This window comes from Cervus canadensis, chromosome 2 (genome assembly GCF_019320065.1).
Source record: "Cervus canadensis isolate Bull #8, Minnesota chromosome 2, ASM1932006v1, whole genome shotgun sequence".
NCBI lineage: Eukaryota > Metazoa > Chordata > Mammalia > Artiodactyla > Cervidae > Cervus > Cervus canadensis.
In genome coordinates, this window is record NC_057387.1 from 101,551,897 (window position 1) to 101,568,276 (window position 16,380).

Below are 16,380 nucleotides of genomic sequence, written 5' to 3' on the forward strand. Positions count from 1 at the left end.
TACAAATAATTTTTCAAATATACTGTCCAGCTCACAGATAACTTGGCACAGAGAAAAAACACCATAAGCAACAGCAGTAAAAACATAAGGTCTATGAATAGATACTGAAATTTTAGACGAAGTATCACACCACTCCTACAATGAAGAGCTAATTATTTATTTGAAAGTGTGGTGCGGCATTGAGACCTGGAGATTTTTTCCTAGGTAAACCTGCATCTTTTTTCGCTGAAGGTATCAACCTTATTCAAAGCCCAGACCACACATACTCTGAAGGCCTTTTCAAGGAGAGACTCACCAGGGCAGCACAGAAGCCATCGCTCCTAACAGTATTCAGTTTACCTTGGTAACAGAGGAATTTTTCATCATACCTTAACCTGAGGTGTGACTCTCCCATCCACGATGCACCAAATTTGCCTTGTTTGTAAGCTTTCTAAAATGTCTATTAATGCTACAGTGCAGGAACCCACACACTTTTCTATAAAGGGCCAAAGAGTATTTTCACTCTGTGGACCATACTGTCTCTGGCTCTGGAGTTGCGATGTGAAAGCAGCCACAGATGCAAACAAATAGGTGTGGCAGTGTTCCAATGTAACTTTATTTACAAAAAACAGGCCAGTTTGCTGATCCCTAAGTGAGCAACAAAATACAGATTCACTGAAAGGCATCACTGAATTCAGTTGTCATTCATCTTTTATTTTTCAGTCAAACACTTAGAAAGTACAAATTCTAAGAGAATGTAGATTTGATGTTAACAAGGGGCTATTCATTCTGGAAGTTGAGAATCACCAATGCAGAAAGAAAGGGTTTTGGTCTTCAGATCTGAAGAAGACCACTGTAAAGAAACCTGCTGTAACATTTTCAAGTGTATATTCTATGTCCCAAACTGTGCTAAATACTTTACATGGAAAATGTAATCTCACATTTGAAAACAAACCCCAATGATGTACATACAATTAACCCTCATTTTACAGACAAGGAAACTATGGCTCGTCAAGTTCAGTAGCTTGGCAAGGCTCACATAGCAAATTAGTGGCAGAGCAGACTAAACTCTAGGGCTACAAACATCCAAAGACCACTCCTGTTAACGACTACACTAACCAGGCAATCCTCCCTGCTGGACAGAGAAGACTCACCACGTGGGGAAGGCTGGCCCAAGTTCTTATGTCTCCTGATAGTCTTCTCCTTGGGAACTCCTAACAATTATCACTGCCTAACAAACTTTGATCTCCCCTGTACTCCTCTGACCTAGGTATGCCTGGACACTTACTCCCTTCCTTCCCCTTAAGAGGAAGACTTTACTGAAAGATAATGGAATTAAAAATTTTTAAACTAGTTCACTATACACAGCTCTTCTGAGACCACAGGTCCTGGCCCATCCTTACAGGTCTCTGTAGGATGACTTCTTCCCTTGGCCTTGACCTACTTCCATGAGCCAAAGACACTTCCCTACCTGGGAATTGCCCCTAAGTTCAAAGCCCTAGCAATCAAGTTCTAGAGAAAAAACTTTCACTTGCCTAAGGATCACCTTACACACCCCCATTTTCTGATCTAGGATTTGTCTTTTCTCTGCATAAAACACTAAACAAACAAGTCTAGGCCCTTTTGAGAAGATCCCAAAACCCAGTCATGGTGGTGTGGTCTTACACCCTGTGGCCCCAAAGGGTAACCATGTGATACAACAGCCTAACAATACTGGGTGCAGTGAGAGGGTGTCATCTTCTTCCTTACAGAGACCTACTCTATTTCCCACCCAGAAGCCATTTAGTAGGAATGGGGCTGACACCAGCGGCAGTGAGCTAGCACATCACACTGACGCTGTATCAAAAAGGCTTCAGAGAAGCCGCATGCCCCAGTCCTGGTCCATCCTTCAGGATGTCTGATGCCCCCACAGCTGCCCTCCCCTTGTCTTGCTGTGACTATCCCACTGTAAGGCCACTCTCATTACAGCCACTGCTATTCTTCTCTTCCAGGAAGAAGTGACTACCCTGGACAAAGAAGAGATGAAACACATTACCCTTCAAATATGAAGTCAAAATAATTCTTTAATAATTAAAAGATCACTTCTGGACTTTAAAAAGTCTTTAAATCTTAAATGTAACGTTGAAATGGAGATTTAGTTATAGCAGCCTCACATAAATTATTTGAATTAATAAACATATCACAGTATTAAGAAGGCAAGGTAAACAAATAGCTTAAGTATTTTATTTGTTTGCAACTAAGCTTATTAACACTATATAATGAAAATGTACAAAGAATAATGTTGTTGTTTTGGTTAGATTTAAGTCAAAGACATTCATTAATAAGGAATCTTCAAATGTGAATATTCCAGAAATTTTTCTAAGCCATATGATCAGGACAACTGTCTCTGAATATTACCTTACTTTGGAAGGTACTGGCATATGTTTGAATTAAACTCAAGTTTTGTTTTCTTCCCCAAAATAAGCCTTAATTAAAAAAACTAGTCTATGTCAAACTAAAACAATCTTAATAGAACTTTCCTTTCCAGAAACAATAATAAAGGAAACAAGGCATTTTGTAAAATGTGGTCCTGAACAAGTCACAGTAAAAAATAAATGTATACTTAACTTCTACCTCCTCAAAACAGAGGCTACTTTCTATTCCTCAGCCTTGGAAATAAGGTGAAGAACAGTCTGTAAGCAACTTTGGGCAGGGGTTGCCAAAACAAAGCTTAAGCAGTTGAACATGGACATCTCTTACAAGAATTTGGGGGAACCTGACCAAAGGATCCAAATTCTATTTTTAATAACTGATACAAAGGTGAAGTGGCTCCTCCCAAGCAGCAGTGCCTCTGGGGCCTGTCCCAGCCCGCGCCCACCTTTGTTATGCTCCCAATCAAACCCTGATGCTCTTGTTCCAGAGGAGACTTTTTCCTTCTGAGAGGTTCAGTGTCCAGGGAGCTCCCGTGTGAATGAGGTGAGCACAGACTCCACGTGGGTTTTTAAGGCTTGGAGTCAAAGTAACGTTCTAACACGGCGAGGCAGAATCAGATGTCAAAAGGCCTGTCTCCAGTTTGTTCTAGTTCCTCACCACACATTTGTAGACCTTAGGACCACAGACCTTTGCTATGTCATCATCATCACATCTAATGTCCATCCTAACTTATGATTCATATTCTGTGCCTGGAAACAGTCCCTGTATTTAACAATACCTACACATAAAACAATCCACTGTTACAACTTATATGGTCACAAAACATTAATGATCTTCTGTAGACCAAGCAAATGTTTTTAACCATAATTGTCGTGCATCAAATTCACAGCCAGAATCCCCAAGATCAAAGAAATTTGCACAATACAAATAATAACTTAAAATACACATACACACATATACACACACTCTCACACACACTTCTTACAGAACTGTGCTTGGGGAAACTCCACTTGTTGAGTGCCACTGAGGGCATATTTTTGCTAAACTGCGGCTCCAGGTGTTTTTGTTTGAAAAATCTATCACAGTAGGGCACAGCTGTTTATTCGATGAGCAGAAAAGAAAGATATGCTTGTGGCAACCAGAAAGTTTTAAGGTCTTTCAAGTTGTATAAAATGGACCTGCAGAAACATTTAAGTGTTCTCAGGATGCAAAGTTGGAGCTGAAATGTGATATCAAACCAGTTGCAAAAAGTGTACAGCAGCCATCTCTTGAGGTCAAACCTGGTACCCAGATATGCAAGAAAGTTTCAGGACACATCTATAAATTAGGAATAAAAAACAAAAGAGTTAAGAATACTAAAAATATAGGGTCATGCTTTTTTAATATTAACTAATGGTGAATGTGATAAACAGTATGGAGGATACGGATCACCATTCAAGAGGTCCTAAATTCACAAGAATTTAAGAAAGATAGTTCTTTCTTAAGAACTTAAACTCAGTTTACATATATAGCTATTTATAATATATGTTTTGAGCAACTAGCAGTGACAAGATCTTTAGAATTAAGAAATTCTGACCACACACTTGATAAGCTGGCTTAAGGACTCAATTTTCATAAATTAACAGCTGAAACTACCTTTCTGAGGGAAGTCAGGTAATAAACTGGCACTGAAGTCAGACTACCTGGGTTTTAATCCTGGCTGAACCACTAGCGATATGAGCTTGGACAAATTATTTAACTTCTTTAAACACTCTTACCTTTAAAATGGGACAAGTCGTAGTTTCTCCCTCACAGGGGAATTATGGATTAAATAAACTTTGGGAGGATTTAAAAGGTTCCGCACAGTGCTGAACATATAAGTATTCTTTAAATGTCATCTATTATTTTACTTCACGGGGCTTTTTGCTCCCAAGAGACAAAGTACTCAGTGTCAAAATCTTGCTCTTGGAAGTTGAAAAAGTCAATGAAAAACTTGGCAATACTTACAGCTTGTTGGCCTTGTCCCATATCGTCGCATAATCTGATCATGTGTGAATTTCACAAAAGATTCATATTGTTCTGTGAGGGGAAAGACAGTATATACTATCCCCAGAAACTCTCCCACAGTTTTTCAAGAATCAAGTGTCAGAATCACGTATAGCTTCCCATTTAACACTACCCACTCTTAGGTCCTCCTTATAATGGTCACTCTGAGATCTATTCCTTTTTCTTAGATCCCAGAGCCAAATCCCTAGCTTCTAGGTTTGGTCACTGATCATCTCTAACATTTTCCTAATAATCTCACCCCTGCCATAATTCCATCTCCTGCTAATGGCTCCCCAAGACAAGCAGCTGTGCGTACTACTATTAGTCAGCAAATTTTAATGTATCTCCTATAGAACATGAAGTTTGAAGCTCTTTTCTGCACTTTATCTTTGCTATAAATGTCAACATACACATTGAGTGATTGAGGTGGAATGGCTAGAAAGCTAGGAGAAAATTCCACAGTACCCAACTATAGACTGCTCCACAGAAATTACCTTCTGAAGAGAAAGAGAAACTCAGTAGAAAGACAAGGCAGTCTGACATCCGTGAACAAAGAAGTCCAAACAATTTTGGAGTGGGGGCAGAAGAGGGGAATGACATACTATAGCTTCTTCTTATAATATACACCATTAGTGTATTAAAGGATCAAAGAGGTTCTGCTTTAAAGAAATTCATTTAACTCCGTTAAGTGAACAGTTCTCAATTTAAAGCCAACCTATTGACATTCTGTTATGTGGGCCACCACGCGAGAAAACAGTAATGTTATGGGAAGAAGTTGTTGCCTAAAAACCTCTCTGATCACATCATCCTCTCTCACTAAATAGGTACTACTTTCTATTCTTGATTTAGATCCCTTCCTTTTACAAAAGGCTTTACTTGTGCCATCACTAATCACTCTGTTCTAGCCTGAGCGGTGCTTTCCAGACATTAAAGTACCTCTAAATCACAGGACGTCTGACTTCCCACATCCACAAAGGGACTCCCACCAGAAGTCTGAATATGTTGACTATACTCTTCCCAACCACCTGCTGGGAGGTTAGCATGATCCCAACCCACCTGTCTACCCACCAGCTAGTCCAAATAACCTTCTCAATGCCTTTATTCATATGGAAAACTCTTGAAAGAAAAGCCTGGCTTATCTTGTTTCAAAAATGTAAATAAAAGTCCTTCCATACAATGTATAAATAAAATGCTTAGAATCTAAAAGAGTGTAATCAAGAAGAGTAACTTAATACTTAAAATTCATTAAACTCTCTGGTATTGTTTCATGCTTTTTCTAAGTTACCACTTACTTAACCGGGATTAATCCTTAGTGAATCCTATTAACGATGGTCATAGCCACTGCGTCAGCCTACCTGCTAGTTTAGTATTGAGGATTTGCTCATATTCCTCCCGAATTTTATCTTCATAGTCTTTTAAGAGACGCTCACATATTATTCCAACTTGTCGGAGGGTAAAGGTGGGCTGGTCCTTTTTCATCCAGGAGGAACCTGGCCAAACGACAAATCTAGTTTACATAACACATTCCAGCTGTAGAGTTCTGAATTGGTAACTAAGCAAAGAGTCCTAGAATATAAAAATTGTTTTTAAAAATAGTAATTTCCACTACTTTACAATACATGGAATAGTTTCATAAAATTGTGTTTCTGACATTCATTCTACATAGCAAGTTTAGTAGGAAGACAGTGTGTTCAAGTGTGCTAGCTTATCTGCACAGAGAAAATTGGTTCTGATGCCATTAACAATCTGAGCCCATACACAATGCTCACCTGGTGAAGAACAAAAAGGTTAAAGCTGATGTAAAGACTGGACTAGAGAAAACAGATGCATAGTGTGAGAGCTGGGCGTCCCTGGTAACTCAGCTGGTAAAGAATCCGCCCACAATGCAGGAGAGCCCGGTTTGATTCCTAGGTAGGGAAGATACCCTGGAGAAGGGATAGGCTACCCACTCCAGTATTCTTGGGCTTCCCTGGTGGCTCAGGTGGTGAAGAATCTGCCTGCAATGTGGGAAACCTGGGTTCGAAAGATTTCCCAGGAGGGGAGGGCATGGCAACCCACTCCAGTATTCCTGCCTGGAGAACCCCACAGTCCATGGGGTTGCAATGAGCAACGAAGCAGAGCACAACACACATAAGAGCTACCCTGATCTTTGGAGATCAGCTACACCTATGTGTAATCATGGTGGTACATCATAATTATCTGTAGAATAAACAATAACAAAAAAGATACATATTGATTTAATTCTGGGGTAAAAGGGCTTGGGGATTGTTTAAGTTACGCAGGTGATTCTGATAAGAAACAGCTGACCTGCCCAATATAAAAAACTGTTAAGTCACTGACGTATGAAGGAAAGAGACAATTAGACACTACACATCTCATCTTTGATCCCTTTTGAAACTAGGTTGAGGAAAATCAAATGTTCGTAAGATTGCAGCTGGAAACCAAAATTTCCACTGGGATGCCAGATGGAAATTGGCTTCCTGATCATGATAAAACCAGCAGCGGCTCTGCCCCAGTTCTGAATTTTCCTCAAAGCTCAGCCTGAAATCTGTTTCTTGAGCCCTCATAGTCTATAAACCAGTTAAATTACTTATAATTGTTTCCCTACTCATAATATTGTATTACTTCAAAATTATATTACTAAAATCCCAAGAGAATATTAAGGAGACTTGCTAGTTACGATCACTGAAAGATCTATCACTCATGTATGTGCAAGAACACACACATATTGGAAAGGGTGTTGTCTGAGAGCCAAGACCTCTGGGTTGTAAGAAGACAATTTAAATAAAAATTATTTGATGTGAAATTCACATAAAATGAACCATTTTAAAACTGAACAATTCAGTGGCATTTAGTATAGTCATAATGTACAACCACCACCTCTATCTAATTTCAAAATATTTCCACCACTCCAAGTAACACCCCTTACCCATTAAACAATTTGTCCTGATTCCCCACTCTCCCTACCTCCTGGCTAACATTAATCTGTGTTCTAGCAGGAGACTAATTTTAATCAAGGCAATTTTTAACTCTACCAGTGGTGATGTTTGAGCCCTGGCCTGCTGACGACTTGCAGGGACTCATGGCTGAACTATGTGACCATGAAGGTTCCCTCCAACCCTGAGATGCTATTTTTGAGCACATCCTCTCTGACCACCTGTCGATGTTATACAGCAATGCTGTCACATAACTTTCTCCAATAACGGAAATGTTCTATAGTGCTGTCTAATACAACAGTCACAGGTGGCTGTTAAGTATTTGAAATATGGCTACAGCAGTTGAGAAACTAAAATTTTATTAAATGTTAAATAATTTAAAATTAAACAGCTACATGTGGCTACTGGCTATGGTACAAGATGCTACAGTTACAAAGGGTACTCTTGAACTGGATTGAAGGAAGGTCAATCAAATCAATCTAAGTAAGTTCTTTTGCAATTTCATGACTATGGTTTTAAAAGTATTTATAAGTAGTAATATAATGTATACACTTTACCAATTTTATTACTTAGATGAAATAAATTCTGGCTTAGGAAACCATTTTAATTACCGATTACAAAGTCTTAAATGGATTATGCACACTAAAACATGCTTACCTGGAGAACTAGGTGCTGCGAGTGTTGAGGAGTGAGGCTGACTTTCCGAAGTACAAGCTTCACTCTGATTAAGAACAACTTCTAAATGTCTCCACCTCTGATAACGACTATATTCTTGTTTTATGTTCTGAAAAATTTGCTCTAATAAAAAAGAAACACACTTGAGCATGCACTTTATTGTTACTTCTTCACGCTTCCTGTCCCTCTTTCCATGTTATATTAACAAGAAAAATGTTTATACCAGATAAAGCACTCCTCCTATAGCTTCCTCTTATTGCCACTGCTTCAATAATTACATACGGTAGCAGCTATTTTGGCATAAACCACCCAGATATTAATAGTTCCCTTTGCTTCTTTTCCTATGACAATGATGACCAGATCTGCGGTTTGCTGTAGGATTAACTAGGACAACTTACAGCAACAAATAAACAAACAAAGCCATCCTTCACCTAATAAAGAGCTATTTTTGATCTCTGTTGAGTTGCAATTTCACAAACCAGGGAATTAGGAGTCTCTTACTACCCAAGGGCTTCTAACAATGAAACTCTTGTCCTGTTTGGGATTTAAGATCTTCGGGGAAGGGGACAGCAGAAATCATTAGGTTCACAGCGTGGATACTGACCAAGAGAAGATCTGACATTATTGCTTGGAACGGGTGGTCAGAGCTTAGCAATAAATTTTCTGATCCTTTAAGAGGCAGTATTTGGTAGGATTCAGATTACTATTCTGTAGGTAATAAATCAATTTGCTAATGCTATTAAAGGGAGTCCAAAACACACAAATCACTAACCACCCTTAAGGCCTCTCCCAGAGACAATACAGAATCTGAAAGGATGTGGTTTTCAAGTTTTCTGGTGTGTGTTTTTTTTACCCCCCTACAAGGCGGGGGGTAGTAAAACATGTATTCACTTTCCAGATAACAGAGCTTCCTCATAAAAAACAAAAACCAGGAAGCTGTATCACTCCCCTACTTACATTATTCTTATACTTGCTATAACCATATATTTTTTAAACCAGGGGTAATTGCTAATAATGCCATTGTTTCCTTCCTACCTTTGTGACTATGACCCTGGGAAATCATTCAGGATTAGTAGCCTAGTACTTCAAAACGAATGTTAAATGTCTACCCAAAAAGTTGTAAGCATCTACAACAAAGACATTAATAATGCCAGAAGTGATGATACAGTCTGACATGAGCTCAATGTAGCTCCACACATAGCTCAACTCCAGAATTCTCAGCCTGAACACTGGAACAATGTAGGATTAGCAAACCTTTCCTTTTAGAATACTATGAAGTTCATGTTTTAGATCCCTGAATTTATGAAGTCTCTGCTTCATCTTCAAAATGTATTATTCTCCAAGCACATACTTGCCAGAATCAATACAAGGACGTAAGGAACTGCAAAGACTTGAAACAAGAGAGGACAAGTATGAGGACAATGCTCGTGAGAACAGAAGGTCTTTGATAAACTTCTAACCGCCTCCTGTATAACAAAGTGAACAAATGGAAAGATACAACATTAAGGCTGGCAGAAGGACTGGCAAGTCCAAGAGTCCAAACATGGTATGCACAGGATAAAAAGAAGTATTTGTGATTTTCTTCCCAAGAAGGGCACATAAAACAGGAAAAGACATTTAAAAAAAAATTAACAGTGGTTAATAATTTAAATTCTTGCCTCCCGTTATTATTTGAGATTGTACTTCCAGGTTATACCAAACTAAGCCCATCTTCAAAATTCTACAATGGCTTCTGGTTGCCACAGACCAAATTCAAACTCTTGAACACGGTATCCCTTGCCTTCCAAGACTTGGCCCCAAATTATTTTTCCAGTTCCATCTCCCACTACAATCCAGTTGCCTTAAACTATCCTTTCTTTAACCTGTGGGTTTTCTGGCCTTTGCTCTAACACTTTTCCTTTGCTTGATCTGAGGTTGTCTCTCCCCCTAACATTACTCAAGACCCAGCTAAAATGTTATCTCTTTCTGGAAGTTATTCTCCAAGCCTCAAGTCATGATCAATTATTAATTAACTGTTTTACATCTAAACTCAATCCATGTTTACAAACATCTGGAGGTCAGCAAGCCGCTTCCATGCCTGGTATCCACCTAGTTTCTTTAAACAATACAAAAGACTTAATTTTATAGGCTCCTTCCATAAAAAGTGCTATAACACATACCCCCCCACCTTTTTTTTTTAAGTTCAGTAAGAACAGTTTGACTATTTCTCAGAGAACTTTTGAGTTAACTAGGATATTTTAAAATGAAGTCAGATTTTTAAATTCACTCTTCTATTAGTTGGCTTTATTCCTTTTGTATAGCAACTAATATTTTTTCCCTCATTCTTCCATTTTAATCCATAAGGCATCTTCCACTTAAGCCAAAGCAACAAATCATATTGGTTCTTCCATGTCAGAATCATATTCCAATAAGCATTAAGAAACATAACTGATCAATCTTTACAAATGAGTATTTTAAATAAAATGCTTTCACATAAAATGACCAAGAAATCCATGCAAAAATTAAATTTTATGATTAAAAAAAACCCCAGGGACCCCAGTATAGCACTCTGCCATATTTAGGCTTCCAAATACATTCAGCAATTACTTACTAAGCATTTGCTATTTTGAAAACTACACAGAATTAATCTGATGGTAGTACTGTAAGAAATAAAAAATTTACATAAAATCCATCAAGATCGGTGAGCCAAGTATTAATTCTATTTTGCAGAAGAGCGATCCAGAAAGATTATGTGACTAACCTTGGGTATCTTTAGCAGTGGAAGAAAAATATATCTTTTCAAGAGGGTATCTACATCCCCTGCTTTTGCAAACATTATTTCATTCAGTACACAAGGCCTTGCAACATTAAGTGATCAGACAATTAGAATAGAGTTCCTTATGGGGCAGGGTTAGTCAGGTAAGGGTGGAAGACTTGAAGAAATAATTGTATTTATTAGCAAACAGGTGAAATCATCATGATGGAAGTCAAGGATAAGGTACAGCCAAGTGGGGCTGGGGGGAAAAAAGCAAAGGCATAGTTTTGGGGGAAAATGTATAAAAGACTGACCAGGCAAGAAATGGCTATAGCATATAAATCCTTTTAATACCAAGATAACAGGAGAGGTGAGATGAACGTGAGTAAAGGACACAGTGCCTAAGAGCCTGGCTGGCTACCGCTGGGATCTTGGTGTGAGAGGATGAGGGGCCTCAAACCTGCATTGTGGATATGCACTATGCAGAGTGGGGAGAAAATAATGGCTAAAGACACTGGTAACTGAAAGGCGTAAGAAAAGAGAGATTTTAAGGCAACCTCAAGGTTTTGCTAACGCTTGAGGAATAGAAAAACACAATGAAATAAATGAGTTGCCAAAGTCCAGTTGTGAGCCACCCTCCCCGCCCCCCATTTCCGGGAGCCCTTTAAAACTGCTAAATATTCATTCTGATGCACCTTTCCCTCTATCTATTCTTGCGCTGTGATTAGAAGCTGAGTTTTTTTCTTTCTTTTTTTAACTTTATTGTCACACCAGTTCTCGTCTTTCCCTGGCCTGTGTGGAATGCCTCATTGAAAGAGAATCTCTGTTACGGATAATTGAATTTCTGCTTCCGGAGCCTCTGTACGTTGAAGGATTCTCAAATTCTAGCTAACGATCTACCGATTTCAAGCCAAATATGGTGCAAGACAATAGCCATACAATAAAAGAACATGGCCAGTCTCTTAGAAACAGGTTGAAATCGGATTCCACGACTTCGAGGGCGGCCTGAGATCCCTAAAGACTTCTGGAAATCAGGTCTCCCTACAAGTCCCAGCACAGTGCTTCACAGCACGTTCTCAGGCCCCTTCCCAGTAACCCGCCCCCAACCCCCACACCCTCAAGGCCAGGTTCGTGAGCAGAATCCAATTCTCCATGGCCCACTGGATCTGCAGGGCGGCTCAGTACAGGGGAGGGCAGCGGAGAAAGGAGAGGCTCCGAGGTCTGGGAGGGTTCCGAGCGGCCGGGGCTATTTCCATCTTGCTCCCGCTGCCCACCCCTCAAGGCTCCCCAGCTCCAGGAAAACCGAAAACCGACTCTGTGGCCCTACTACCCCTCCCGGATGTCTTCCATCCCCGGAAGCGACAAGGCCCAGCGGCACCCCTGTTCCCTTTTCTCACGGCAAAGAAGGGGTCCGTAAGTGAACTAGCCTAGCCTTCATGATCTTCTTCCACCCCCACCCCACCCCTCCCCACCCCCCAAAATGCCTGGGCCTGGCTTCCTGCCAAGCCCGCAGCGTTGGTTACCCGGAGTTGGAAGGCGCCGCTCGCTGCCGGGCGGGGCGGGCTGCTGCAGAGTCGGCGGTGGGGTCTGCGTCTGAAGCAGCGGCGGCGGTTCGGCGTCCGGGGGCCTGAGGCCCGGAGTGGGGCCAGACAGAGGGGCGCAGCGCCGCCGCTTCGGAGAGCCAGGGCTCAGCAGCGCCGCCTCGAACTCCATGGGCCGCTTCAATGTCGCCCCGCACGCCATGCCGCTGAAAGACCAGGGACCAGGAGCCGACGCGGTTGTAACTGAGACCCAACCTCCCGCTCCTCAGCGGAGCTCGCAAGCCAAGCCGGCGCCAATGGCGCCTCCAGCACCCGGCAGCAGCGCTGGCCCCGCCTCCTGTGACGTCATGGGCCCGCGCCACCACCCAGCGGAGGGGGGAATCCGGAAGAGGGCCGCTCTGGGAGGTCCGTCAGCAACGTTCTGGCCCGCGGCGCCCCCTACTGAGGAAATGGAACGATCTGGGCGGAGAGTTTGGTCACCAAGCAACCTCGGGAAGGCCCCCACCTCCGCTTCTACCCCTCCCAGGGTCCATCCTCCCCCCATCTTCCAGAGCCGAAGCGCCCGGGTGGCCCTTTAGGTTTTCGCACCTGCGCGAATGGAAATTGGGGGAAGGGAGAGCCTGGAGGGGCCTGTCCAGAGGCTTTGGGGGTCTGTGTCTTCCGGTCCGGTTACCTCATTCCACCCAAGCTGCTCCAGTCCCAGTGATAAGAGAGACAGTTATACTAAAAGTTCTACAAGGACATTGCCCTCCCACCCCCAGTCCAGGAATGCCTTCACTTAAACGAAATCCAGAATCTGAGGATGGACTTTATGGAAGTCCATCAACCCCATAAAATTGTATGCAGAATTGCGTGTGTGTGTATGTATCGTGACCCGTATCTTTATCAGCTCATCAAAGGGGTTATGTTACTCAAAATAGTTAAAAACAAACAGAAAACACGCCCCTGGTTTGAATCATCCAAGAATAGTGTCAGAGTGTTAAGAGCTTGAGCTGACAGCTGATTTGCCAGGCCTCCTGTTTGACCTGGCAGCCCAGGTGCTTCCTCAGGTCTGTCTGAATTCTTTGAAGTGGGGCCAGCTATAAAGTACTTTTGATATTCTGGAAAGATGAATAGAAAACTGGAGCGTTCTGTTTTCAGAAACTTTATGTGAAAGTCTATTACTGGTAAGCAGTTTCAGTGCTTTCAAGAGATGGTCAAAGGGATCTGTGATCGAAAAAAGGCTAAATCAAAAAAGAAAGAAAGAAAGAAAGAAAAGTAAATCTATTCTGTAACTTCATATATATGTATATATATACGTGTATATATATATAATGGTCATACCTGCTGGGATCTGTCTGCCTAACCACATCTCTGGGATTTTCCTAAACAGTCCAAATTTCAGATACTGTCTTCTACTAGACCTTATGCCAGATCAATGTGGCCCAGTATTTGAGTCATAGAAAATGGCAATACTACCTCAAGTTCCATTGTTTGCATCATTCTGTTCCATTTCTTTGTCCTTCCCAGTTTCTCCCAACTTTTTTAACATCCAAACATAGGTTTTATTCTTTACATTTATCTTTGACAAATAGCGGAAATAATTCTAAAATGACTGAACATACCAAATGTTTAGCTTATTTTATCCTATTTCTTTTCCATAAGGACATAAAGGTTTACAACAGACAAAAACAATACAAACAACACAAGAGCAACAAACAAACAAAACTCCTAGAAATAGAGCACTAGGGCCAAAGAAAAAGGAGATCACAATTATCCTGAGGGTAAACATGGCTGTGACTGAATTTGATATTTTTGTTCTCAGTCTTCCAGCTGCCAAGGCAAAAGTGAAAACACAGTACATGTTCAATAGATCTTGTCATCTGAAAGGAATCAGTTTGGCAGAGGAGACAGACCCATAAATTTTTTTTTTTTCATAACACTAAATTCTAAATGTGATTTCTCATGTGACTTGTTAGGAACCAGTAAATGATGTAGTAAAGCAAATAAGCAGATTTAAACAACAAATGCAAAGCAAAAATTAAATAGATATTTCTTATGTCCAATAAAAGCCAAGAACATAAAAGTAACCTAGGGATGGTTGTTTTTTAAGGGACTTGTCTAATGTGGTTCAAGCCAATTGCTTTCTTGTGGTCTAAACTAGTCCAGAATTAGAGCTCAGAAGGTTTGAAAAGTGTGTCCCTTGGGTCATTGTTCTCTAAATAGCACCTCTTCTAGCTAGGGCTTTGGTAAATGCTTTGATAGTCTCTTCTCTGTGATACTTTAAAATTTTGAGAGTGTCTTGTAATATTAGTGTTTTAAAATAGGAAGTTATAATTGTTTACATGTGTGACTGTGCTTCAAAGCTATAAATTCCTTGAGAATAACAACCAAGCCTCATTCATGTGTGTTTCCCCATTGCCAGTACACTGCTCCGGGAGTTGGTGGTGGACAGGGAGGCCTGGCGTGCTGCAATTCATGGGGTCACAAAGAATCGGACACCACTGAGCGACTGAACCGAACTGAACTGAACTGAGGCACAGAAGAAATATTGGTCAAATAAATAAATAAATGGTTATCATTTCAAGATTGTGCTGTGTCCCTGAAAGCCGGTAGTCCCCATTGCTGAATGAGGGTGGATTTAGTTGATTCAGAAACCAAACAAGTAGGTGATATATCCTATTATACACTGAAGATGACAGTGGCCCAACCCGTGAGTTGTCCTTGAGGGAAGCAGATGGGCTACTCTGGCAACTTCTTAGTGTGATGTCTCCTTATGAGGTCATTACCATGGTTCAGGTCCGCTTTGCTTTGCATACTCAGATACTTGACCAGTCATGCACATACACCACATACACTACTAATTACCTACCATGGACCGAACACTATATTATCATGGCTGAAGATACTATGGTATAGAAAGAGATATGGTTCCTGCCCTCCTAGGGCTTCCAGTCTATTAGAGATGGCAGACATTAATCAAACTGTAACAACGACAGCTGTATAATCACAAGTTGTGACAAGTATGAAGGAAAAAGACAAGATATGATGAGAGAGTACAGCAGATGTCTTGTCTTGGAGAACAATGAAGACTTTCCTGAAGAACCGATGAGAGCTAATTCCTAGCTGTTGATAAGGAGTCCAGGGCCCTCAAGGAGGAAGGGGTCCAGGGCCCTTGAGAAGAAGAAAAAGGGGCCTGGGGCTCTCGAGGAGGAGAAAAGGACAAACCTTTTTCTCCTACATTGCTTTGTCTTAGTCAATATAACAATGTATCTGGCTCGAGAACATGTTTCTCCTTAACAAGAACCTTTTGACTAATCTTGTTATTTTTTTAATCTTGTTATCTTAAGACACATATTGTGGGAGAGGATCTGGTAAGAGCTTTCCATTGTTAGCTCTAATCTTGTTAATTTAGGATCTATGTTGTAGGAGTGTGTCTGGTAAAAGTATATAAGGCCTTGATTAAGACTAGCTAGGGGGGGCACTCTCAGTCCCCCTCCTGACGTCTATATCAGAAGCTTTTTCTGTCCTTTTTCACTTTAATAAAACTCTGCTACACAAAAGCTCTTGAGAGATCAAGCCTGGTCCCTGGTGCCGAAGCTAAATCTTCTTCTTCGGAGATCACAAATCTGACATCGTTCACTGTAAACCATCAGTGACAACTGAGCTAGGAATTAACTAAGCAAAAAGAAGTTGGGAACACCCCAAGCCAAGGGGACAGCATATCTGAAGTCCAGTGATAGAAGAGATATAATGTGTTTGAAGAATCAAAAGAAGTCTCAGGTGGCTGTGGTGCAGAGCATGAATGCAAAGTCTAGAGAGGAAAAACCAATGCAGAAGGCTAGTGCCTGAGCACCTAACACCTATCAGTTCAGTTCAGTTCAGTCACTCAGTCGTGTCCGACTCTCTGCAGACACCATAGACTGCAGCATGCCAGGCTTCCCTGTCCATCACCAACTCCCGGAGCTTGCTCAAACTCATGTCCATTGAGTCAGTGATACCATCCAACCATCTCATCCTCTATCATCCCCTTCTCTTCCTGGCTTCAACATTTCCAAGCATCAGGGTCTTTTCTACGGAGTCAGTTATTTGCATCAGA

General features: G+C 41.1%; 1 protein-coding gene across 1 annotated transcript; it reads right to left on the reverse strand.

The window, feature by feature from the left end:
• Positions 1-672: 672 nt before the first annotated feature.
• Positions 673-12,638, reverse strand: AKIRIN1 (akirin 1). Its single transcript, XM_043461833.1, has 5 exons — positions 12,285-12,638; positions 8,010-8,150; positions 5,772-5,906; positions 4,378-4,449; positions 673-3,708 (listed from the first exon to the last, which is right to left on the reverse strand). The coding sequence occupies exons 1-5, from the start codon at positions 12,502-12,504 to the stop codon at positions 3,698-3,700; spliced, it is 579 nt and encodes a 192-aa protein (XP_043317768.1). The 5' UTR covers positions 12,505-12,638; the 3' UTR covers positions 673-3,697.
• Between the last annotated feature and the right edge of the window lie 3,742 nt (positions 12,639-16,380).

Coding starts and splice junctions, on each gene's coding strand:
- AKIRIN1 (XM_043461833.1), bottom strand. CDS start 12,504: ATGGCGTGCGGGGCGACATTGAAGCGGCCCATGGAGTTCGAGGCGGCG. Junction 8,151..12,284: donor GCGGCGCCTTCCAACTCCGG/GTAACCAACGCT, acceptor CTTTTTTATTAG/AGCAAATTTTTCAGAACATA. Junction 4,450..5,771: donor CCTCAATACTAAACTAGCAG/GTAGGCTGACGC, acceptor TTCCCCTCACAG/AACAATATGAATCTTTTGTG.